General features: G+C 42.8%; 1 protein-coding gene across 2 annotated transcripts in view; it reads left to right on the top strand.

The window, feature by feature from the left end:
- The first annotated feature begins 11,171 nt into the window (after positions 1-11,171).
- The window catches only part of DNAJC6 (DnaJ heat shock protein family (Hsp40) member C6), a 150,702-nt gene continuing 135,915 nt past the window's right edge, over positions 11,172-25,958 (top strand). Inside the window, exon 1 of one of the 2 annotated variants that reach the window (XM_019449003.2) lies at positions 11,172-11,359. In XM_019449003.2, coding sequence (XP_019304548.2) covers positions 11,245-11,359 — 115 coding nt within the window. In that variant the 5' untranslated portion in view covers positions 11,172-11,244. Of the gene's footprint in view, positions 11,360-22,029; positions 22,235-25,958 lie in introns of those variants that run through there. The other variant, XM_019449004.2, reaches the window with a different exon arrangement.

Raw genomic sequence — 25,958 nt, 5'->3', positions numbered from 1 at the left:
CTGAGAAACTGTCTACAGGCAGCTGCTCAGGATGCTGCCTCAGAGACAGGTCACCGAGCCCTTCATTTCAGGACCCTCCAAAATCTATAGTCTTACCATTTTCTTTCAGTCTCCCTATTCCCCACTTACCAGGGAATGACCTCCAAGGTGGGAGAGTGACACGTGGGCCATTCCTGTGTCCTCAAATCTTCTACTTTACTTATTATGTTTTTCTAAAGGCTTTGCATATACTGGGATTCATCCTCATTCCAAGGGTTCTAAACCTTTGAAAAGCAAAGCCAGGGGAAGACCCTTATAACCCGTATACTTGTTTTTTGTCTTCCTTCTGTCACCATGGCAATGAGCACAAAAAAAGCCAAAGTGTTTGAATTGGAGAGTTATGACAAGGAAGGAATTTGGTTAATATTTCTAAATGTTTTCTTGTGATAATTTTTAAAAGTTATTATTTGTTTGTTTATTTTGAGGGAGAGAGAGAGAGAAAGAGAGAGAGAGAGAGAGAGAGCCAGCAGGGGAAAGGCAGAGAGAGACAGGAGAGAAAGAATCCCAAGCAGGCTCTGTACTGCCAGCGCAAAGCCCCATGCGGGGCTCGAACCCACGAACCATGAGTTCGTGACCTGAGCCAAAATCAAGAGTTGGATGTTCAACTGACTGAGTCACCAGGTGCCCCTCTTGTGATATTTTTTGCTTGTATTTATTCATATGTGGAAATGTAGAAGAAAGGTCTGGAAAGGTATCTGTTAAATAGTTAACAGTGGCTTTCTGTGGGGAGGGCTGTGAAATGTGGGAAGCTTCAACCCTGCCATATGCCTGCAAGGAGAGAGCCTGACATTTGGGAATCCTGTTAATGACTCCACACAACCACAAACTAGAGGTTTGAAGCAAGTGACATGTACAAAAGAGACTCCTCCTTTTCTTCCTTGTTTGCTGATTCTTTATAAAGAGAGTAGGTATCACGTCTCTTTCATGTCCTTCAGACCAAGGATATGATTAATAAGTCATGGGTTCATCGAATGAGTTTCTGATCTATATCTAATTTTCAGTATTCTTCAGTGGACCCCCAAACCCTATTTTATCTCTATTGTTTCAAACTTGTCCTGTGTTGAATTTTGTCACCAAAGCTGTTAGGGAGTAGTAAAGTCCATTGATACATTCTCTTTTACCATGTGTGACTGTCTGTTGGTTGAAGTCTAAACCTAAAATGAAGGAAGGGGGAAAGCAAAGGGTCAGGATCCAGTAGAACATGTAGTCCCAGATCAAGGCTCCTACAGACATTGGTGGAAGGGGAAGCAGATCCATGTATGTGGAGCGAGGTCACACTGCTTTCATCATACACAGGACTCTGTTCTTGGCCTTGGATGCTTCAGTGACTTGGAAGTAAAATCATATTGATTACATTTACAACTAGGAGAGAAGCACTGTCTGGATAAAAGAATCAAGATTTCAAAAGACCTTGAGTCTAGGTCAAAACAACAAAATGCACTTTAATGGAAATGAATGCCAACTTCCACATTTAAGCTTAAAAAATTCATTTGCAGAAGTATAGAACAAGAGGAACTTGGCTTAGTTGCAATTGTTATAAAAAAAATTCTGAGATTTTAGATGACTGTACACCAGACTCTACACTATCCTAATGTTAAAAAAATCTTACTCCCTGCAAAACAAGTGAAATGGGCTTAGCTCCTATAATAGAAATGTAGTATTGTGTTCAGATTAATGGAGATCATCATATCATTGTTCTCGGCACTGGACATGCTTCCAGATATAACATTAATAAAAAATATGAATAATATGTAGATTATAATACCATTTAGGTTAAAAATGTGTGTGTGTGGTACACATGAACTTAGTCTTACATTTACGTATCAAAATTTAGTTGCAGAAGTAAAATCTTCATATGTGTTTTTGCTTTTAATTTAAATCCAAGTTAGTTAACATATAGTGTTATAATGATTTCAGGAACAGAATTTAGTGATTCATCACTTACATATAACACCCAGTGTTCATCCCAACAAGTGCCTTCCTTAATGGCCATCGCCCATTTAGCCCATCCTCCCACCCACAACCCCTCCAGCAACCCTCAGTTTGTTCTCTGTATTTAAGAGTCTCTTATGATGTCTCCCTCTTTGTTTTTCTCTTATTTTTCCTCCTTTTCCCTATGTTCGTCTGTTTTGTTTCTTAAATTCCACATATGAGTGAAATAATATATTCGTCTTTCTCTGACTTATTTTGCTTAGCATAATACATTGTAGTTCCAGCCACATTGTTGCAAATGGCAAGATTTCATTCTTTATGATCACTGAGTAATATTCTATTGTGTATATATATATATACCACATCTTCATTATCCATTCATTTCATTGAATTTCATTCATTTTTAATGAATTTTTAAAATAATTTTGAAAATTTTAATGACTCCCTCCTCATGGCCATGTATCTTTGTAGACATTGAATATCCATATTTAGGCAGTATATGAAATATTTTGGAAGATTCCAGGTTCTACTTTTTATAAAGATGTTATGAAAGAAGAAAATGGTGAAGGTGATCATCACCAGAGGATGGTGAAAAGGGCAGAGAAAGAGCAAAAGGAGGGTGTGAAGGTGAAGGACCTGGGGCTGGGTGTCCAAAGGGGACAAGAGTGCAGATTCCTTAGATATTAAAGAGCTGTAATGAGCAGCCCAAGGCAGAAAGAACTAAGGCATGGGACTAAATGCTATAAAGAAGAGAAATCTAAACAAGGCAGGCCTGTAACGGTTACAACTATCCCATTATGGATAGGGCTGAGTTCCCTCTCCACTGTGTTCCCTGCCAGCTGGGATGATGATGGTCATGTGAACAATAATGGTTACTATTTATTATTTACTGTTTTTCACACATCATCTCATGTAGTCTTCCAACACTGCTATGAGGCTCAGAGAAGTAAGTAAATTGCCCAAATTTTTGGTGCCCACCCCACAAATCCACAAAAGAAGGGACAATCCAGTATGTCTATATTTCAAACACTTTTTGCTCTAATCATTAAAATTTCTTAGCAAAATAATAGTTCAGCTTGTTTGAATATCCAGCATACAGTTTAACAACAGTAAATGTTCAGTGTACATGAGTTGAATAAAAAAGAATCATCATAAATGGGCATGAAATATAGTGTAATAAGAATAGGCTTTGAAAAAAAAAAAGAATAGGCTTTGGAATAAAATACACACAGCGTTCTGCCATGGTTAGAGAACTTGCGATGAGCCTAATGGGCGTGAAGCATGTTTCTGTTTTGTCAGTCCAATAGAAGTTTCTGCAATAGAAATTCTGTAACTATGACATCCATGGGCACCTGGGTGGTCAGTCGATTGAATGTTGATCTTGATCTTGGCTCAGGTCATGATCTCACAGTTCAGGAGCTGAGGGAAGGTGATTTGGGGGTTCCTCCAAACCCCCTTCACTCTCTGTTCCTTCTGCCTATAATGATCGTCCTTCAGGTACCTACTTAGTTGACTTCTCTCCCTTTAGGTCTTTGCTCAAATTTTCTCTCTTAACCAGGTCTACCATGACTACCCTATTTATAATTTTTTTTCTATTTTTTTCTTTTTATTTATGTATTTTTGGGAGACAGCATAAGCAGGGAAGGGGCAGAGAGAGAGGGACACACAGAGTCTGAAGAAGGTTTCAGACTCCAAGCTGTCAGCACAGAGCCTGATGTAGGGCTTGAACCCACGAACTGTGAGATCATGACCTGAGCCAAAGTCAGATGGTCAACTGACTGAGCCACCCAGGCGCCCCATGACTACCCTATTTAAACTGCAACCTATCCCTGCTCCTCCTTCCCCAACCAACATTCCTGGTCCCCCCACCCTGCTCTATTTTTTCTTTTATCCATACACTTACATCTTCTACCAAACTTCAAAGCTTACTTACTTATTTTGCCTACTGTTTATTATCTGTCTCCCACATCTTCCAATAGAATGTAAGCTCCACAGAACAGGAATCATTATCTGATTCATTCCTTATGAATCTGAAGAGCCTAGGATAGTATCTGACATACAGTAGCTGATGCTTATAGAGTGCTATAAATAAATAAGTCATGTTTGTAAAATTCTTATCACTGTGCCCAGTATGGAGTAGTAACAAAACAAGAGTTCACACTTATTCATTGCCATTGAGTGTTTACATATAATAATTCATTCAGTCCTCAAGACAGACCTAGGAGGTGGGCTCTATTATCTCCATTTCAGTGAGAAAATGAGGCACAGAGATGTTAATGCAACTTTCTAACATCACTCTGCCAGTAAATTGTTGAGGCAGGATAGTGTGGCACCAGAGTCAGGCCTTTTAATAGCTATGCCATACATCTCTCTCAATAGACATCATTTATATTTTTAGATCAATTTAAAAGTGAATCAGCATAAAATTTTTTTAAGTTAATTTATTTTTGAGAGAGCACAAGCAGGGAGGGGCAGAGAGAGAGAGAGACAGAGAGAGAGAATCGCAAGCAGGCTCCATGCTGTCAGCACAGAGCCCGATGTAGGGTTCAATCCCACAAACTGCAAGATCATGACCTGAGCTGACATCAAGAGTCAGACACTTAACCAACTGAGCCACCCAGGTGCCCTGTGCAAGAACATTAAATTGCCAAATAAACTAGACTCAGTCCAGGTCTTTGAGGCCAAGCATGGTCCTCTTTTCATATTAATGGGAGAGAGAAACACAAGGTTTAGTTTGAGCATTGAAGGTACTTTAAAAAAGGTTTCTTATGGTTTTGATATGTGATATTATGGTTTTTTCCTTGAATGATTACCCCTTTCTGTGCCCATTTTGCCATTTCATGAGCCTCTTGCAGAACCCCAATTTCCTGAGAGTAAGCTAATCACTAATTGGGAGATCCTGGGCATTCACTTGCTGGTTGGGGTTATTTTTTGGCTGGTGAGAGCCTGGGCTAGCTCGTCCCTGAAGATGACCTCAAATAATTCTGTCTTCCTTGTGTGGGCTCACCAGTCCTCCTATTAAGAGGCAGAGCTTATGACACCTCTCTAGAACAGCTGAGCCTGCGACTGATTTGATTAATAGAATATTAAGCAGGAAGTACTTTTTGGGAACATTTGAGCCAAGGCATCTGGAGATTTTTCAGCCAAGTCCTTGAGAAGCCTAGCAGTTTCAGCCTTCTCCCATTTAGAACCCAGCCATTGTCCTGTGAGGAGGTCCGAGCAACCATGTGGAGAAGAATCGAGGCTCTTGGCTAAGCACCTAGCTGACAGCCAGCACCATTTGTTAGCTGCGTGGGTGAGCCACCTGAGACGTCGACCTGCAAGCCCCGAACAAACCCAGATGACGTCATGTGGAGCAGAAGTGAGCTGTCCCTTTTGAGCCCTGCCCAAATTGCAAAATAAATGATTGTTGTTGTGTTAAGCCATTAAGTTTTGGGGTGGTTTATTATGCAGCAAAAGATAACTGAAATCTCTTAGAAGTCCTGAAAACATTTTACATGAGCAGTTTCTCCTCTCATACAAGGTCCCACTGCTGAAAATGTCATGGTTGGGAAGCTTTATGTAGGTATTACTCTTTAAATCTTGACTACATCATAATGCCATAAACTTGGAGAACTGTGGACTGAAAAATAAGTTTAAGTGGGGACTGCCCTTAATTGTTTCCTATACTAACAATAGTCCTCTTAGAATTGCCACTAGGGTAACTAGATACAACACCATTAATTCTACTGGTTCCAAAGATACCTGAGATGCCGTTAGGCTAGACAGTTTCATTTATATTCTGGAGCCTTCTGTAAGGGAGGACTGACAACAGGACCCCTCAGGCATAAGAGAAGAGAGACATAGAATTAAATCATGAAGGTTAAAAGATGTGACTTTCACTAAAAATCAAGACCTTCTCATCCCTCTCTCTTTACACACACACACACACACACACACACCCACACACACACCTCTTCATTGAAAAAGAAGATGCCATTCTGTTAAAATTTGTCATTGACTCTCTAAATGGACACAGTATTATAATAAGCTACCATATATTTTGCCTGTTGGGTTCATTACATGTAATAGTAAAACACTGCAAACCTCTGAGTTAGGTGCTATTTACTGCCTCCATTTTACAGATGGGGAAACTGAGCCTTAGAGAAGCTGGGCAAGTTGGTAAGTGGCAGAGCTAGAATTCACACAACTCTGCCTAGCTGGAAAGCCTAGGTTCTTTCTACCAGCCCCTTTCCCCCTTCTCTCTCTCTCTCTCTCTCTCTCACACACACACACACACACACACACACACACACACACGCAAACGCGCGCACACACGCACACACACACACACACACACACAGGAGAATCTTGTATTCCATTGACTTTGAGGACTGTCATTTTCATGTTTCTGGGCTTAGCTTTGTAAACACAATGACAGGAATGGAATTCAAGGTTTCTTTTCTTTTTGTTTTTGTTCCTACACCCAGTGATCCAGTTGTACAAATAAGTGGGCTTGTTTTGCATTTTTGACATTTGGAAAGAAATTCCATGTTGCTAGTGCTCATTAACGTGCCTGAGGGCACTTGGGTGTTTCTACTTAGATCTTCCTTCAGGCTGCATTCTTTTCCCATGGACTCCAGGGACTGGGGAGAAGGCTCCCCACTGGATCTGCCTGGAGCAAGCTGTGACTGTGGGAGCCAGAGGCTTTTGGCCTTGTTTCAGCTCTGAGCTGGAGGAGTGCCATGAAATCACATGATGTTTGGACTAAAAGGGCAAGCCAAAGAATGTCTTTCTCATCCTGCCCTGGCCAGTGAAATCCAAGCAGTGAGCAAGTGGGCCCCAAGTTGCTGCTTCGGTCCACTGGACAGGCCAGCACAATGGAAGAAAAGATGAGTCTCTAAGACAGGCCCACTGGGGCTCCTGTCACTTGGCACAATTCCAAAACCAGTGAGTAAGAGTCAGGACATACAGGGAAGGATGGTGGCAGATCCCAGAAGGAAATTTTTAGATTATCTGATTAAGTCCCCTCCACTAAAGGGAGCGAGGGTGGTAGTGGTGATTAAAGAAGTATAAGCTAGGAGAAGGGACCAATATTTTACAGATTATTGGGGTAATCAAGACTAGGTTCCAGGTGTCCTAACCCCAGGGCCAGGTAAGAGGACCCAAGAGCAAAGGGCGATCCTAGTCTAGGCTATGAGTTGGTGGCATGTGGCCACTATTCCTGAGTAGCACTGTTAATTAGATCACTTCTTCCGGGGCCTGTTTCTTTAGACTTTAGTCTGGATGCCATGGGGAGTGAAGGTTGGTGCAGAAGAAAAGTCAGCTTGTTGCTGATAGAGAAGATACTTGCAGTTTCCATGCTCTTCCCGGTCTCTTCCACTTTCCCTTCCTTATTGTGTATCTTCCTATTCTTCTGGATTAGAAAAAGAATAATATAGGACTGTCACATTAGTACTTTTTGAGTGTCATTTATCTAGACCACTAAGGGCCTCATACCAAACCGAAATGTTAATCTAGCCTTTCTTGACCGACCTGAGTCGCTGTGCTCCTGTGACCTTTCGAAGTCCTCCTGGAGACCTAGCAGATGGTCCCTGGCTTCCCACAGTGAGCCAGGGCTCATGATACAGTTGAGTGTAGCCATGAAGGCAATCTAGGTTGAATCCTGGCTCAACCTTTTTTTCGATATTGGAGCAAACTATACTAAATTGTAGATATGTAACTTTTTTAAAAAATTAAAATTTTATTTTAAAAATGATTATAGGTTCACATGCAGTTGTAAAAACTAAAACAGAGATCCCACAATCACTTGTTTTTAATATAATGGTAACATTGTGCAAAACTCTAATCTAAAATCACAACCAGTATGTTGACACTGACACAGTCAAGGTTACAGTAACAGTTCCATCACCACAGAATTCCCTGTGCTGCCCTTTTATAGCCACAACTACCTCCCTCATTCCTTGCATCCACTATATATTCTCTATTTCTATAATTTCTCCATTTCAAGAATGTTCTATAAATGGAATCACACAGTATGCAAGCTTTTGGCATTGGTTTTTTTAAGTCCAGAAAATTCTCTGGAGATTTATATAGTTTGCTGCCTGTATCAGTAGTTTGTTACTTTTTATTTCTCAGTATCATTTTGTGGTCTGCAGGTACCACCACATGTTTAACCATTCACCCATTTAAGGACATCTGACTTGTTTCCAGTTTTTGGCTATTACGAACAGAACTTGTATGTACATTTGTGTATAGGGTTTTGAGTGAACATAAGTTTTCTTAATTTCTGAGATGGGTACCCAAGGAGTACAATTGCTGGTCTTACAGTAGTTGTTTGTTTAGTTTTATAAGAAGCTGCTAAACTTTTCCAGAGTGTCTGTACCATTTTACATTCCTACTAGCAACGTATGACTAATCCAGTTTCTCCCTTTACATCCTTGCCAGCATTTGGTGTTGTCACTATATTTCCTTTGAGCCTTCCAATAGGTGTGTAGTGATATCTCGTTATGGTTTTAATTTGTATTTCCTTAATGGTTAATGATGCTGTGTATCTTTTCATGTGCTTATTTGCCATCTGTGTATCCTCTTTAGTGACATATCTGTTCATGTCTTTTGCGCATTTTCTAATTGGATTTTTTTAATGTTGAGTTTTGAGAATTCTTTATTTATTATAAATACGAGTCCTTTGTTGGATATGTAGTTTGCAAGTATTTTTGCCCAGTCTGTAGCCTGTCTTCTCTTCCTCTTAACAAAGTCATTCACAGACCAAAAGTACTTAATTTTGATAAGGCCCAATTTATTGATTTTTCCTCTTATGGATCACGCTTTTAGCAACAAGTCTAAGAACTCTTTGTTTAGCTCTAGATACTAGAAGATTTTATCCTACTTTGTTTTCCCAGAATTTTTATAGTTTTACATATCACATTTAAGCCTCCAACTCATTTGACTTGATTTTTGTATGAAGTTTGAGGTTTAGTTTTGAGGTTCATTTTTTGCCAATGGATGTCCAGTTGTTCTAGCATCACTTGTAGAAAAAGCTATCTTTCCTCTATTGGGTTGCTTTCACACAATGTCAAAAATCACTTGGGCATATTTATGTCTATGGGTCCATTTCTGGGTTCTTTATTCTGTTTCATTGATTTATGTGTCTGTCCCTCTGACAACACCGCACTGTTTTGATAATTATAGTTTTATTGTAGGCCTTAATATCAGGTAGAGTAATTCTTACCACTTTATTTTCTTTTTCTGTGGAACTTACAAAATATACCCACGTATCTTTCCAGATTCACCTATTATTTACATTTTGCCGCATTTCCTTATTACTTGCCCCCCTACAAACACACACAAATGTGCGTGTGCGCGTGTATATAGGTATATATATATATGTGTGTGTGTGTATATATATATACATATATATACACATATATATATACATATATATATATACATGTATATATATATATATGCATATATATATATATATATACATGTATATATATATATGTATATATATATGATACTTTTTTCCCCTAAACCATTTAAAACTAAGTTGAATGCATCATGACCCTTTATTCCTAAATACCTTAATGTGTATTTAGGGATATTTTCTCACATAACCACAGTATACTTATCAACTCCAATCAATTTCTCATTGATAAACACTTTATCTACTCTGCTATCAATATTTCGATTTTTTTGAAAGTTGGCCCAGATGATAAAAGCCTCCAGTACTTGGTGTGGTCTAGGGCCAGGTATTTTTGTTGCCAGGTCTCCTTAGCCTCTTTTAACCTAGAACATGTCCACAGCCTTTCTTCATCTTTTAAGATGTTGGAAGAATACTGTACCATCCCCGCTCCCACTTTTTATTTTAATGTTTATTTATTTTTGAGAGAGAGTGAATAGGGGAGGGGCGGGGGGGGCACAGGATATGAAGCGGGCTCTGCACTGACAGCAGAGAATGGATGTGGGGCTCTAGCTCATGAACCCTGAGATCATGACCTGAGCCAAAGTCGGAGGCTGAAGGAACAAATGAACTGAGCCATCCGGGGGCCCCTACCGTTCCCACTTTTAAAGTGCAGTCCTCATTTGGAGTTTACCTTAGATTTCCCTATGATTAGATTCAGGTTGCGCATTTGTGGCCAAAATATTACAAAGCTGATGTGCCTTTCTCTAGTGTAACACATCTGGAGGCATTTGCATTTTATCTGCCTCCTTTGGTGATTTTAATTTTGATCACCTGGTGAAGCTGTGTATGATATTTGGGCCTTGAAAAATGGCAGTTTCATGACTCAACCGGCATACAACTTTTATTAAGGCTTTATAAGTGTAACCTGTCCTCTCTGATGCTGTTTGTTTTATCTGTAAAGTGTGGATATTAATAATTTCTCTCCCCTTGAGTATCTTTGGGAGAGTTAAATAAGGTAATGTATGTAAAATCTGGCACATAAAAACCACCCCATAAATATTATTCTTACTGCAGCCAGGCAAGCGTTAAGAGATCTTGATTTGGAGCTTCCTCCCAGACACTTCCAATTACAAGTAAAATAGAGACAGAGACAAAGTGGTGTGGGGCAGGGGGTCTCTGCTCTGCCATTTTGGGTTCCTCAATTGTAAAATGGGAAAATGCCTCCCACCCCACAGGATGCTGTCAGGCTTAATAGCATATATGTAAAAGTGCCAAAGTGACATAGAATGGGTTCTCAAAAAATCATGAGCTGTTGTAAGACGAAAGTAGGAACATCTGTTAGATTTAAAAAAATATGTATTTTTTAAATATAATGTGGGATCATTCTGAGGCAACAGGAAGGTATGAAAAAATGCACCTAGAGCCCAGAACTTGGGAAACGTCACCATTTACCTCTGGGCAGACGACTTACAACCTCCGCGAGCTTCAATTTGATCATTTGCAATTTGGGGATAAAATCAGTGCACCTCCCCGGGGGTTCCGGTGTTAGGCAATGATGCCTCGCGGGACCTGGCACTCCATCGACGTCTCTTGAATGAAGGACGGGGGAACTAAAGCGTTCACCTGCAAAGCCGCCGGGCACTCGGTGCTTCCCTGGGGGGCGTCTCGAAGCAGCGTCCGCGCGTCGGGCCGCCGCACCCCGCAGGCTGGGCGCAAGGCGCCGCCCCCCCCCCCCCCCCATCCCCACCCCGGCCGCAAGCTCCTCCCCCGGCGGCCGCGTCCACTCCGGCGACCGCCCGGCACCTGCAGAAGCGCGGCGGCGGGGGCAGCGCTAGGCCACCCTTGGGCGGCGGCGGCGGCAGCGGGGGAGGGGCGCGGGCGCACAGATGGGAGCAACTGAGAAGGGCGGCAAGAAGAGCCGGAGGCTGTTTTCTTCGCTGCGGCCGTGGAAGGCGACCCGGCGGCTGTGGAGGACGCGCTCGGCTCCCAAGGCGGCGCAGGGTGAGTGTGGTCCTGCCGGGGGACCTGTTACCGCGCGCGGCCGGCGCGGCCTCGACTGCAGGGGGGCCGCGGTGGCTCCCGCAGCCGTAGGCGGCGGCTCGCGCCCACCTCTCCGCCCCTTGGACCTGAGGACCGGGGCGGCGCGGCCAGGATGACCCTCGGCCCCTGTGACAAGACCACCCCCCGCCCCCAGCTTTCCCGGGGCTGCTCGCCGAAGTGCGGGGGCCGGTCTGGCACTGTCCCCTCTCTCCCTCCACCCCTTGGCCCCTTAGGCATCTGTTGTTGGGCCGGGTGGTTGCAGCTTGTTTCCCGCAGAAGCCCCTGTGTGTACCTTTGACCCTGGACAGAAGGAATTCAGGGTGCCTTGGGGACACGGTTTACTCAGGTTTGTGTCTCGCCCGACACCTGGCCGGGTGCCTGCAATGCAGTAGCCTGTTGGGGGAATGAATCCGGACCCAAGGCTACCTTCAAGGTCTTCTCCATCTAGACCCACCCCCTTTCCAACCTGTCTGCGGTGATTCCCTGTTACCGCCTGAGCTCTACTCCTAAGAAACTACTTCCCAAACGCATTCCACCCTGTCCCCACCAGGGCCTTAACTCACATTTATTCAGTCACCGATCCACTCCATTCATTGTGGCCACGGTTTTTATTGCGCTCTTGCCGTGTGCCAGGGCCTGGAATGAACAAGGTAGGCAAGGCCCAGCTCTTGGCACTACTTCTAGAGGGGGAAACGGACATTACACACATAAAACGGCTTAACATCCCCATTACCAATTGTTGTGTGTGCTGGGAAGGAATCCCACAGTCTGCTGGGAGAGGGAAAAAGGCAGAGGCGCCTTGGCTTACACGGCCGATGGATGGACAGGGAGGACCTCTCTGAGGCAACATGATTTAAGCGGAGACCTGAAGACTGAGTAGGAGTTACTCCAGCATGGAGCCTGGGGAGAGCGTTCCTGCCAGAGAGAAATACAAGTGGGAACATTCCCAGTGTGCCTGAGCCTAGCAAGGGGAAGGTGAGGGAGGCAGGACCTGGATCAGGGTCTGGGTAGGACATGAGGAGGAGCTTGGTTTTTCTTTCTAAAGTGAGCCGGGAAGCTACTGAAGTGTTCTAAGCCGGGACATGACCTGATCTGCTAGCTCACTGCCTTGTGCGTATTTGTAATGGCCATCCATGCCTTATTCTCTCAGCCTGCCTGTCCATCAGGGGTGCACAAATGCCATTTTCTCTGTGAAGGCCTTCCTCAGGTTTCTGCCACCTGTAACCTCTTCTTTTAGTATGTCCTCACCTCTACGGCATCTGTCACTGTTCATCTGGTATTTTAGATTCCACGTGGGCAGGCTCTCATATACTTCTTCTTTATATCCCCTACCAGGCTAAGTCCGGGCTTGGTACCTTCTAGATACCTGTTTGCTAGTATGTGTGTGAGTGTGTGTGTGTGTGTGTGTGTGTGTGTGTGTGTGTGTGTGAGTGTGTGTGGGAGGAGGTGGGGGTGGGGTAGGTTCTGTCTTGTTCTTTCTGTTTCCATCATCTGAGGATTCTTTTTCTGAGAGACTGACATGTCTTGATTTCTAAAATGGCCGACCTGACCCAGGGCAGAAACTACATTGCACCAGGGCCCTGTCATAGATACAGTGGTCACCCCACCCACCTCCACTGCAGGATTGTTTTGAAGATTAAATGAATTGATGAGCTGAATGTGTTAATCATTGTAAAGTGCTGGCACACAGTAAACATTCTAAAACTAAATTGGATGAAGAGCAAGAATTGTCTTTTAAATATTTATTTATTGCATTAGAAAACAAGCTTTTCTATTGTCGGTCATTAGAGCAACACTGGCGTGGTATGGTCATCTTTCTGGCTTTCAAAGAATGGGTTATTACTTTTAGTCAATGCACAATTAAATTCCTTCCCCACTGCCATTGAACTGTTGTTGAAACTTCATAGGCCTGAAGGCTGACCACCCCTTTTCTTTAGTTTGCCTGAGGAGTCAAAGAGAAGGGTTATTGCAACAAGTATTCCTTGAGTGATAATTATATGCAGAGTGTAATTCCAGGTGTTGTGTGAACGTTTACAAAAGAGGACTAAATGGACATTCCCACTGTAGTAAAATGGATTAGAATAAGTTTTCTAGTTCTATAGTTTTTTTTTTTTTTTTAATGTTTATTTTTCTGAGATAGAGAGCACCAGCAGGGGAGGGGCAGAGAGAGAGCAGGACAGAGGATCCCAGGTGGGCTCCACACTGACAGCAGAGAATCCCTGCAGGGCTCAAGCTCACTAACCCAACTGTGAGATCATGACCTGAGCCCAAGTCGGTGCTCAACCCACTGAGCCACCCAGGCGCCACTCTAGTTCTATGGTTTTTAAAGCCAGGTCTATACTGTGTACATAGCTATCCTGTTCTCTCTTCTCTGTTTCTGTCCTAGAGTTCACCCATGGCTTCTTGGGGCTCATTGCCATGCCATACCTCTTTTTTCTTAAGTAAGATCTTGGTCAATCACTATATTTCTCTATTTCCCCCTCTCCTCTACAACCATTGTAATGTCTTACGTTATGTACTTTACAGCTTATAGAATAGGTCAACTATAAGATCTTGTTTCATTTTGACAGCACCCTGGAAGGAGGGAGGGCAGATGGTGTTTATTTCCCCCATTTTATAGATGAGAAGGTGAACCAAGAGACAGTGACTTGCGGGAGGCCATATGGCTGGTGAGTGGCAGAGTCAGGCCTGACTGCCCATACATTCTTTCTGCCACATCTCCCTCCACGAAAATGCAGAGAAGTAAAATCAATAAATATCTTACAATGAAAGAAATCCATATCCCAATTTTATTTGATATCTTTTTTAAAGGTGGTCTGGGGGCGCCTGGGTGGCGCAGTCGGTTAAGTGTCCGACTTCAGCCAGGTCACGATCTCGCGGTCCGTGAGTTCGAGCCCCGCGTCAGGCTCTGGGCTGATGGCTCGGAGCCTGGAGCCTGTTTCCGATTCTGTGTCTCCCTCTCTCTCTGACCCTCCCCCGTTCATGCTCTGTCTCTCTCTGTCCCAAAAATAAATAAAAAACGTTGAAAAAAAAAATTAAAAAAAAAAAAAAAATAAATAAATAAAGGTGGTCTGAATTTCTCATAATGATGGGGCATCATTTCATAATTGATAGCCACCAATTTGGGCATCTAGAATCATATACTTTGGTGCCAGACTCTGATTTGAATCTGCCATCAGTAAGTGGCACAGTAATAAGCCGTATGATCTTGGGCAAGGTGCTAAATCTTTCCAAAACTCAGTCATGTATCACATATGTAAATAAAATAGAGATGATATAAACATAAACAAAAGAGAGATGGTAATTCCTATGTCATAAGTTACAGTGATGATCAAATGAGTTAATGTATATGAAGTGCCTGGGACACAGCTCACAAGGTGGTAGTTATTATTTTTATTAATATTAGTTCAGATAGTCTACCATACAATCACATCCCAATGATGGTTAGTCACGAGGCTGGAGAGCTCGGTAACCTGTGGGAATAAAACATAGCCGGAAGCTCGTTAGGGGCAGCTGTTCCTTCTGTACTAACCAGGAGGTCTTCCACACCACCCTTTTTTATTCCACCAGGGTTGCAAGTGAGAAGTAGTTTAGCTTTGGGGGACTCTTGGCATCTTTTCAGCCTAACACTGTGTCCTGAATGCAGCAGATATTCAATAAATTGTGTTTTTAATGAAAAGATCCTTTCGGATATGGAGGTATATCCAAAGAGAATGCACCTGAAATTTACCATATGATCATTTGTGACTGTAAGTAGGATAAATACCCAGAAGGACAATTACTGGGTTAGAAGTATATGCTTTTTTAATTTGGAAAGATAGCTCATCTCCATACATGTGCTAATCTCGTTCCTACCAGGAGTGTGTACAATTCTTGATTCCTTACATCCTGTCAGACTTTTTAATGCTTGCCCATTTCATGAATGTGAAATGGTACTGCACTGTTGTTTTATATTAAATTTCCTTGACAAATAATGAAGGGAAGATCTTTTCACATGAATATTGGCTATGTGTGAATAAGGCCTATTCATCTCTTTTCCCATTTTTTTTATTAAAAAGTTTTTTTTAATGTTTATTTATTTTTGAGAGAGAGACACACCAAGCATGAGCAGGGAAGGGGCAAAGAGAGGGAGACACAGAATCTGAAGCAGGCTCCAGGCTCTGAGCTGTCAGCACAGAGCCCAACGCAGGGCTCGAACTCATGGACTTTGAGATCATGACCTGAGCCGAAGTCAGATGCTTAACAGACTGAGACACCCAGGCACCCCTCCCATTTTTTTTTTTTAACTTGATGGTTTGTCTTTTTCTTATTCACTTACAGTTCTTTAAATACTCTGGATACTGGTGCACCTGGGTGGCTCAGTCGGTTAGGCATCTGACTCTCGGTTTCAGCTCAGATCACAATCTTATGGTTTGTGAGTTCGAGCCCCAGGTCAGGCTCTGTGCTGATAGTACAGAACCTGCTTGGGATTCTCCCTCTTTCTCTCCTCCCCACTTCCCACACTGTCTCTCAAAATAAATAAATAAACATTAAAAAATAAGTAAATACTCTGGATATTAATCATTTGTTGGCTTATATGTCCAAACAACTTTAAAAAATATACCTAAGCATTCAAGCTTTTCCTAATGGGAATATGAAGAAGCTGTTTCCAATGGAAATTAACCCTCCAAATGCTTCCAGCCTTTCTAAAAGAACTACATTTTAGGCAAATATCAAAACTTTTAGGTTACAGAGAAGGAAGTGAATAGTTGGTGAAAGTATTTTTTAAGAAGTAGACCTTGAAATAATGGAAGAAAACTGGCTCTGAGTTTCTCCCACCAGAAATTACCTCCCGCCAAGCCTTGGTGGGGCAAAGAGCCCTTTCCTGAGCTGTAGTCTTCCCCAGGAAAGACAGAGATTGGAACTATAGCCAGTCTCTGTCAGCATATGTGCTTTCCAGGACAAGTTACTTGGAGAGGAGGACAGGTGATCTTCAGTTAAATTCCTCACTGCCATTTTCTAGCCATATGCCCCTAAAAAGGTCACACTGAGTGGAGATAATGATTACTACCTAGGGATATTGGAAAGATCAAATGGGATCATAAATATGAAAGGTCTATGTAAATATGAGGATATTTGCTAGGCTCTGTGAAGTAATCAACACTGTGACAGAGTGGAAAAGACTCACTGACCTGTGATCTTTAGGCTCTCTTTCTCCCCCTAGCATCTGTTCTGCATACAGGTGCATGATTGTTGAACAGTGGTTATCCAAGCGTGGTCTCCAGAGTAGCAGCATCAACATCTCCTGGAACTTGTTAAAAATGCAAATTGTTGGCTCCCACCTCAGAGCTACCAAATGAGAAACCAGAAGTAGGGTCTAGCAATATGTTTTAAAGTTGTTTTTTTTTAAAGTTTATTCATTTTTGAGAGACAGAGTGCAAGCGGGAGGTGGGTTGGAGAGAGACAGAAACACAAAATCTGAAGCAGGCTCCAGGCTCTGAGCTGTGAGCACAGAGCCTGACCTGGGGCTTGAACTCACGAGCTGTGAGATCATGACCTGAGCTGAAGTGGGACGCTCAACCAACTGAGCCACCCAGGCGCCCCTAGAGATCTGTTTTAACAAGGCTTGCAGTAATTTTGATTTATGCTAAAGTTTGAGAAACTCTGGCCCAGTGGGATCTGCAAAGGCTTTAAAGTCAGCAAATATGGGTTCTAAATGTTAACTCTCCCATTTGCCATGAGTAACTTCCAGCATGAGCAAGTTACTGGGCCTCTCTTGGGCTTGCAAACTCTCATCCATAAAAGGAAGATGGTATCACCTCCCTCACAATGTTGTTTTGAGAAAAAAGTATCCTAGCTGCACTTCTTTTTAGTTATGTATCCTTTGGCAAGTCACTCTTCATTTCTGCCTCACTTTTTTCTCCTCTAAAAAAGATGGAACGGCAAGTGTTAACACAACTGCACTGCTTGCTCTGTGCCAGCCACTGTTCAAAACCTGTGCATATTTTTATGTTATTTAATTTTGATGATAACCTTGTTTTAACCACCTCTGTTTTACAGATGAGAAAATTGAAGCGCAGAGAGGTTAAGTAACGTTTCCAAAGTTATGCACTGGGATGCAAAGCCAGGCAGTGTTCTGTGAAAGTCTTTGCTTTAAACACAATGCTTGGCAAATAAATTCCCAATAAATGTATGAAGGTGATGTTAAGAAGAGTGCTTGGGACAGAGCTGGTGTTCCAAGTAGCAATTCCTTCTTCGTTGTCTTGTAGCTTGGCTTCATGCGAGCCTACCTAGCTTTTCTTACAGTCATGCTGCCCTCCTCTGTGGTGACCCTCATCACAGACCTTCCTCCACCCCCAGTCAGCAATTTTTCTCTCTCTGTTTCACCTCCTTTATGGCCAGACAGATGCTCCGAGCAAACCATACAGGGGCTTGGCTGGATGGAGGAAGATTGAATGTGGCAGTGCCTGCCATCACCACCTCAGCATGTTTTGGGAATGGATGACTAAGCTAGAAGAGGGTCGGGGCAAGTCATTGAAAGGTCATTAGGTCTGCCTAATTTGGAACATAAGCTTCAAGTCTCTTTTGCTCTCAAATTTCCAAGAGAACGTAAAAGATCTTTTTTGCTCAGTTTTTCGTCAGAGTAAAATTTACAGCTAGGAAGTTGAACCCACAATATTAACAGCCACATTTTCTCTTTCGCTTTTGTTTGAAAGGGACAATAAAAAGCCTTACTCTTGTTCAGTTCAGGGTTTCACTCATTGTTCTTGAAAATTCCATTTGGTCTTGCTCTCAAGATGGCCTCCCTTACTGGGCATGAGTCACTGGTCTGGTGACTCAGAAGTGGCATCAACCAAGACAAGGCCTGTGCAGAGCTGTGAAAGGACTTGGTGGCCAGTGGAGCCTGTCTGAGCTTTCGCTAAATCCAGTTATTGAGATAGGGGATCGTTTCCATTAATGGTTGTTTACAGTGCTCCTTGGTACCAGCTTATTTAAAGTGTGGGGTCTGTCAGAGACATTGCTTTATTTTGGAAAGCTCCAAGGCTTGAGCCCATTCTTGTCTGGGTGGGACCTTGGGGTTTACTGTGGGGTAGGACAAGGCTTCTGAGAATTCGCCTGACCCTGCTTGGACTGGCCCCAGAATCAGAGGTTTAAGGCTTCTATAAATATTGTAGCAGGAGGGGAAAATAAAGGCTCAAAAAGAGCCTTTGAAAAGGACTTTGAACCTCTTTCCACTTAATTTTCTTTTAATTCAATTAAGGATGGATAGAGAGATGAACAGATACGTGATAAAGCAAATAGAACAAAATGCACCATGCAATGCTTCCAACTTTTTTGTATGTTTGAAACTTTAAAAAAATTTTTTTAATGTTTATTTATTTATTTATTTTATTTATTTATTTTTTTTCAACGTTTTTTATTTATTTTTGGGACAGAGAGAGACAGAGCATGAACAGGGGAGGGGCAGAGAGAGAGGGAGACACAGAATCGGAAACAGGCTCCAGGCTCCGAGCCATCAGCCCAGAGCCTGACGCGGGGCTCGAACTCACGGACCGCGAGATCGTGACCTGGCTGAAGTCGGACGCTTAACCGACTGCGCCACCCAGGCGCCCCTATGTTTATTTATTTTTGAGACAGAGAGAGACAGAGTGTGAGTGAGAGAGGGGCAGAGAGAGACGGAGACACAGAATCTGAAGCAGGCTCCAGGCTCCCAGCTGTCAGCACAGAGCTGGATGCAGGGCTTGAACCCACAAACCGTGAGATCATGACCTGAGCCCAAGTCAGACGCTTAACTGACTGAGGCACCCAGGTGTCCCTGAAACTTTTCAAAATACAATATTGGGTAAAATGTTAGGTACCCAAATGTTAGAAATGACCACACTCTTGGAAAACATTGCTTCCTTTTTAATATAAATGGCAGCCCTTTTCTCACTTCCTTGTGTTTTTTCCTGGGAAGCCTACTTGATTAAAGCTCACCCCCTGGAGGGAACAAAGGCCTTTATGCCAAGGCCTTTATATTCTTTCTGATGTGTAGCTCTCACAGTAGCCCTACAAGCTAGTTATTATTTTCTGCATCAGGCGCAGAGGGGTAAATTTGACCCAGGTCACAAGGTAGTAATATTAGTCTAATGGGATTTATGGAGCCCTCACTTTATGTGTCAGGCTCTGTGCCATGTACTTTATATATATGTGTGTGTGTGTGTGTGTGTGTGTATATATATATATATATATATATATATACACACACACATATATGTGTATATATATATATACATACACATATATGTGTGTGTATATATATATATACACATATATGTGTGTGTGTGTATATATATATATATATATATATATATATATATATATATATATATAAACTCTTTTCAGCCTCACCCAACCCTAGGAGATAGGTTCCATTATTATCTGCATCTTACAGATCAGGAAATGTAGACAGAGAGAGGTGTAGGAAAGTGTCCTGGCTTACTTTAGGGGCCAGTAAATGACAGAGCCCATGTTTGAACCATCTCTCCTGCATTATGGCCCCTGCCCTTCTATTGAAACCCAGGCAGGCAGGTGTTGGCATTCCTCTGCTTAATCACTAAATCAGCATACCTTGTAGAAACCTCTTGCCCTGAAGCCACAAGCTTCTTGAGGACAGAATGCTTTGCTCAGCAGCTGTGTCATTCATTCCCAGTGTTCAGGGCAGTGCCTGGCACAATGACTATTTATTGAATGAAAGAGTGCACAAATGGTGGCCTCTCACCACCTACTTTTTGTCTCCCCTCTCTGGCCCTAAAGTGCTCCTAACTGGGCACATTTTGGCTGTCCTGGACTTGGTCCTTGGCAATGGAGTTGCCTGTTTCTTTGATGTGGTCAGTGCACCAACATGGTTCATTTGGTGGCCAGCAAGGAGTTCCAGTGAAGGTAGATTTTCCTCTCCGGTCTTAACCTGTCAAAGAGGAGCATAAAGGTATTATTCACTGCCAAGGAAAGATGGGAACAAAAACCAAATACTAAAAATGTCCCCAAACTTTCAAGGAGTCTTTACAGTGTGGTAGCTAGAAATCAACTCCAGGACCCCTAGTGGCCAGGACAGGTTTTTACTCTGCAGCTATATTTGACTCTTTGGCTACAATGACCAGATGAACACTAGCAATTAGTTCTCTTAGCCCAAGTATGTTGCTAATTATACCTTGCTTTTATATAGGACTTAGTGTACCAAGTACCACATCTGTTCTCCCTTTTGATCTTCTGAAAAGCCTTGCACACACACAGGACACATATGATTAGCCCTACTTTACAGATGAGGAAACTGGTGCCAGACAGGTTGTCACCTACCCTACACCACTCAGTTAATAGTGTGGAGACAGGTCTTCAACTCTCTTATCTTGACTCCTGCTCCAGCAAATTTTCCATGTCAATATTGTGTTTCACCCAGCAATTTCTGGGGATGAGAGCAACAGGTAGGTGTATTTCTTGTTATTGCTCTACTCACAACTTAGTGAGGTCCTGAATTGGGTCAGTTAATGTTTTTGGAGATCAGCTGACTGATCTATAGTGGGGAATAACCACTACCCATCACCTACAGAGCAACTACGGCAGAGGAGGTCAGCTCAGGTCATTATCTCACGGTCCCACTGAAGCAGGTCTGAGCCTGCTTCAGATTCTGTGTCTACCTCTCTCTCTGCCCCTCCCCTGCTCACACTCTGTCCCTCTCTCTCTCTCTCAAAAAGAAATAAACGTTAAAGAAAAAAAAAGGACAATGTCTGAATGAAGATGTTCCAAAGGGACTATGATGACACTGACCCATGTTTCATAAAATAAATACCTCCTCTAGCCACCCTATCTAAAATGGCATGTGTGTTACTTCATTACCATGCTTCATTTTTCCTCATGGCATTTATTTTTATTTATTATATGTTTATATTTGTTTGTTTAGTGTCTGTTTGAATACCCCCACCAAAATGTAACAGCTATGAGCAGGATTTGGTCTGTTTTCTGTGCTCTTGAATCCCTAACAGATGGAATTCTATCTGGCACAAATAAACATTTGTTGAACGAAGAAATGAAGGAATGAATCCTAGCTACGTAATGTTTGAATTGGATGATTGAAAGATTTGCTTGAATCTTCCTTGGTCTCTAAGAGAGGGCTTTTATGGTCTCATCCCCATTTCTGGCTCAGCTTTAAGAATCAACTTACACCTGGATAAACTGGGTTCAATAATATGTGTCCATTTAGCAGACACAGGTCACCATACCACACTGTAGGTCTCTGTACTGTAACAGCCTGTGGGCAGCTTGAGGACAGGGACTGGTCCCCTTCACTGTTGTATCCTCACTACCTAGCATAAGGCCTGGTCCACAGAGAGGTGAAAGAAATATTTGTTGAATGAACAAATATGAAAGAGAAAGCACAGGTCTCTTACTTCCCTCCAAAATTAAGGTCTCTGTTTGAGAATACTCTGGGCACATGGCACATGGCACAGACATTCACCTTTCAACCGGAACCAAGTCTCTAGAGAGCCGAGGAGGCACTAAGCAGTTGGTTCCCTAACCTTAGAGAAGGAAAGGCAAGCCTAGACTCCAGATCCAGTTCCATGCCATGTTTTGGAATTTGTGTTTACGTCGGCCTTCATCCCCATCCTTTCAGCTCCAGCATAAGCAAAATTATCACCCTGCACACTGACTTGCATGCAATTATCAGAGCTCGGGTGCTCTTCCGTTGAGGGACTTCGCCCCTGAGATCGCTGACTTTCTGTGAATGACAAATCAAAAGTCAGGTTTGGAGAACCAGCCCGACTTTCCTGCTCATTTGCAGCAGAGGGAGGAAAGAGAGAATGAAAGATTCTGAAAATAAAGGTAAGGGGTCAACTGCAGAGGGGAGGCTAAAAGATGCTAGGGATGAGATGTCACTCCACAGATATATTTAGTTTGTATTAATGGCTGACTATAAATTACTGTGTATATGTTAGTTTAAAATTCTAGTTATATAATAAACATGACTTTTTTTTTTTTTAATGACTGGCTTTTAGTTTCCAAATATTGTGTCATTCAGTTTTCCATATTTGTGCTACCAAATAGAACAATATTTTTGCATTCTTCATTTAATCCTGGCTGAGTTACAGATACTTCCATTTCACAGATTTTCTTATAATAGCTCCCAGGATTTTGACAATTTTATTTTGGGAGAGTTCACAATAGTTAATTAATATGTAGGCTTTCGATGCATTATTGCAATTGGAATATCTGAAATACTTCGGACTTCTGCAGTTTGGGTTCACAAGAAAAACGTTGACAGATAATTCCTTAACGTCAATCCTTTAGGGAGGACCCAACGGAGAGCCATCATTGACCTTCAGAACTGTTTATCTTGCAGAGATATTCGGATGCAAACTACCCCCACCCCTCCAGCCTCCAGCCTAGAGACGTCCCTGGTACCTTACCCCCTACCCTCCAGCCCTTCACTCTAATTCTGTCTGAGCCATGGAGGGAGAGAGAAAAGGATTTAAATGAAAACTCAGGGAAGGGCAGGGCTCACTAAAATGAGCCAACCAATTTTTTAGTTCAACAACAGGGATTCTGGAGGATTCTGATGTTTTAAATTCCGAGGCTCCTTAAATTTTCTGCCGCAGTTGGGGGAGGAGCGATAGACCCCAAGGTCTCCGGAGGCTCCACGTGTTCCCAGACCCTGTTCCCGGAGGGAGCCCTTCCTTCATGCTGCGTTGCTCCTGCTCCTTGTCCGGGTGCCGGTGGAAGGCGCAGAGGGGCCAGGCTCCTGGGGAAGCACACCCCCCTTCCCCCCGCCTCCCTTCCAGGAAAGCTCCTGGGAAGCCGCCGCAGCAGAGGACGCCATCTCCGCGCCACCGTACCCAACCCCTGCTTCCCGAGCGCTAATTTTAGGGTTTGCCGTCCTCCCTTTGCCACCCCCCCCCCCCCCCCCCCCGCGGGCTGTCGGTTTTTTCGCACCGGAGCCACTGCGCAGCAGTTAGCACCCTACTCTGTTTTCCCTGTGCGCTCTGCGTTAAGGAGGCCCCAGCATTTTGCCCTTGGGCACCCGGGCTGGGGTGCGCAGGTGGAGTCTGGCATGCCGCGCCCCGGGGAGGTTACTTGCTTCCACTGGGTCTCTCTCCCACGCGAAGTTGTTTGGGTGACGGGGGAGACGACACATGCCCCCAGCCTTTTCCTTCCTGTACGCAGGGCCGCCCGGCTTGGGCTTCCCCAGACCAGTTCCCAGCTGCTCTCTGGCTTGTTACAAGATTCTTACCGTGTGGTGGCCAGTGATGTTTATTACACACCAAAAAATGAAAAGGAAAAAAAAAAAAAGCCATAAACAGCCTGAGGCCAGTGAGGAGACTGGCATTTTAATCCACTAAACTGTAATGAAGTCTCCAAGCAATGCTACTTTCTGTAGTGAAGCTTTAAAAGAGCCAGGGGTAGCTGGTGTTGGTAGTTATCAACATCTAATAGGCTCTGGATCATTTACATCCATGTATTGATCTGTGTGGTTTTGATGTTCAAATTTTAATTAAGCAGCTGTAGGTGAGGGAAAAGAGCTATGTAAGCATGGGCCTGGCCAGTGGAAAGAGGGCCTCTCCACTGCCGTTTCCTAAGCCAGCCTCTGGTGAACAAATAAAACCTGTGCCTATGTAATTAAAGTATTTCAAATGAACTTGAGAGTGTTGGCTTCCCCTGTGTTGATTTCAGTCAGTGGCCAGAGAAAGGGTTTTTGGAAAGAAAAAAAAAATTGCTTATATGCCATGTCATGCTAGGCCATGCTCATGTTTTAGAAAAGTTAAGACTGCCTCAATTGGACGCTCAGGATGAGGCTAATATTCAGCATGGTTTGGAATTTTAACACTCAGTTTCTCAGCGTGTCAACGTGTTTTAAGGTTCACGTCTCTCGCTGCTTTTTGAGGGGAGGTGGTATTTAGAATTTTTGTTTCCCTTTGTTTTGGAAAGAGCTTTGAGGATAGTTAGGTTCGGGCTTGTACCACCTAACTTATTAGTGACCAAACACTAGTGACCAAACACATTAGTGACCAAAACAAGACCCTTTGTTTCTTTGGATCTTAGTTTCCTTATTTCTAAAATGAAGAAATGTTAGACTGGATCACTGCTCTTACGATTGTGGGTGGTAAGAAAAGAATCTAGTGAGTCTCCAGCAGCATTTTAGAAAGATGACGTAGCACAGAAGGTATCAGACACCACTGCACCCAGTGAGGGTAAACACTGTTTTCTGAAACTTGTTTTAGATTCTGTGCTTGTTTATGTATGTAGGTATGGGCTGCCTTGATATCAGGTCTGTTTCTTACTGTGAATCCCAGCCGAGAGTTTGAGAAACGCTGAAATACAGCACAGCGTATTAACGTGGTTTTCCGGGAGTCTGTGAAATGCAGTCTTATATGCATGCCCATTTTGTTTATGTTTGAGGAGAACGTCAAGAGTTCTCCTCAGATTTTCAGAAAGTCCAACAGGTTCAGAATGATTGTTTTTTTAAGGTCTCCCAAGACCCAAGCCAATTTATTAATGATCATAGAATCTTTCCAGGGCCGGGAAATAGGTGTGTGTTGACAGACACCAGCTGAGTATACAGCGTGAGGTGGCCATGCGCATGCGCGCGTGTGCGTGTGCGTGCGTGTGTGTGCGTGTGCGTGGCATCTGTGCCGGGTCGTGAGGAAAAGGTGTGACCATGGTAACCAGACCATGAGAGCTATTTGTAGGTTCCAGAGTACCAGTTGGTGACCTGAATATGAAACGTAAATATCTAAAAATTAGTGTTTATGCTGAAAATACCGCAGAAAAACTATTACAATGTTGTGAATTGTTTCGGAAGACTGAAAACAAAGAATCAGATAAAATCTGAAGAGATTGTCAGGGGAAAATAAATTATCCAGATATTGGTAGGCAGAAACTGAATTTTTATAAGCTATCCTCACATGACTAATGTTCAGTAAATGCGGAGTTGGGATTTAACAAATGCCTTTCTTTCTTCTCCTTTTGGGACATCTTGTCTTAAGACGGTTCAGTGAGGCTTTTAAATACAAAAGGTATTGTATAACATTTGCCCTGCATATCTCAAAATGGTTTGTAAGCCAAAAGAAAATATTATGTACGAGGCACCTAAGAAGAAAATAGTTGAATGCATTAATAAGTAGATATTGGCAAACTTGACAGTTAATAATAATAACCATAGCTGCTATTTGATGAACAACTAGTATGTGAAAAGCTCTCTGTGAGGTGCTTTATTGTCACAACACTGTAAGGCAGGGGGTATTGTACATGTAAAGAAATGGATTAAGAATTTTGTAGAGGGACACATAGTAGCAGACTTAGGATTCAAACCCAGATAATTTTACCTCCCAAATCATTCACGTGGTAGTCAAGGGCTTGAGCATAAGTCACATGGTGAAATTGCATACTTACTAATAAAATTTTCAACGTCGTCTATTATTAGAATTAACTTACTATAAAAAGGCATAGGAGAGCTGTGAAAAATGATGGCTTTTGACTAATTTTCTGGATTGTGTTTATTTGGAAAATAGGCGTTCCAAGTCAGCTTGAAATTTCCCTTTTATTTTTAGTC

This window comes from Panthera pardus, unplaced genomic scaffold, assembly GCF_024362965.1.
Source record: "Panthera pardus isolate Hobbes unplaced genomic scaffold, ASM2436296v1 HiC_scaffold_11, whole genome shotgun sequence".
Taxonomy (NCBI): Eukaryota; Metazoa; Chordata; class Mammalia; order Carnivora; family Felidae; genus Panthera; species Panthera pardus.
The sequence above is the reverse complement of the archived record's forward strand: the minus strand, read 5'-3'. Positions and strand labels throughout refer to the sequence as shown.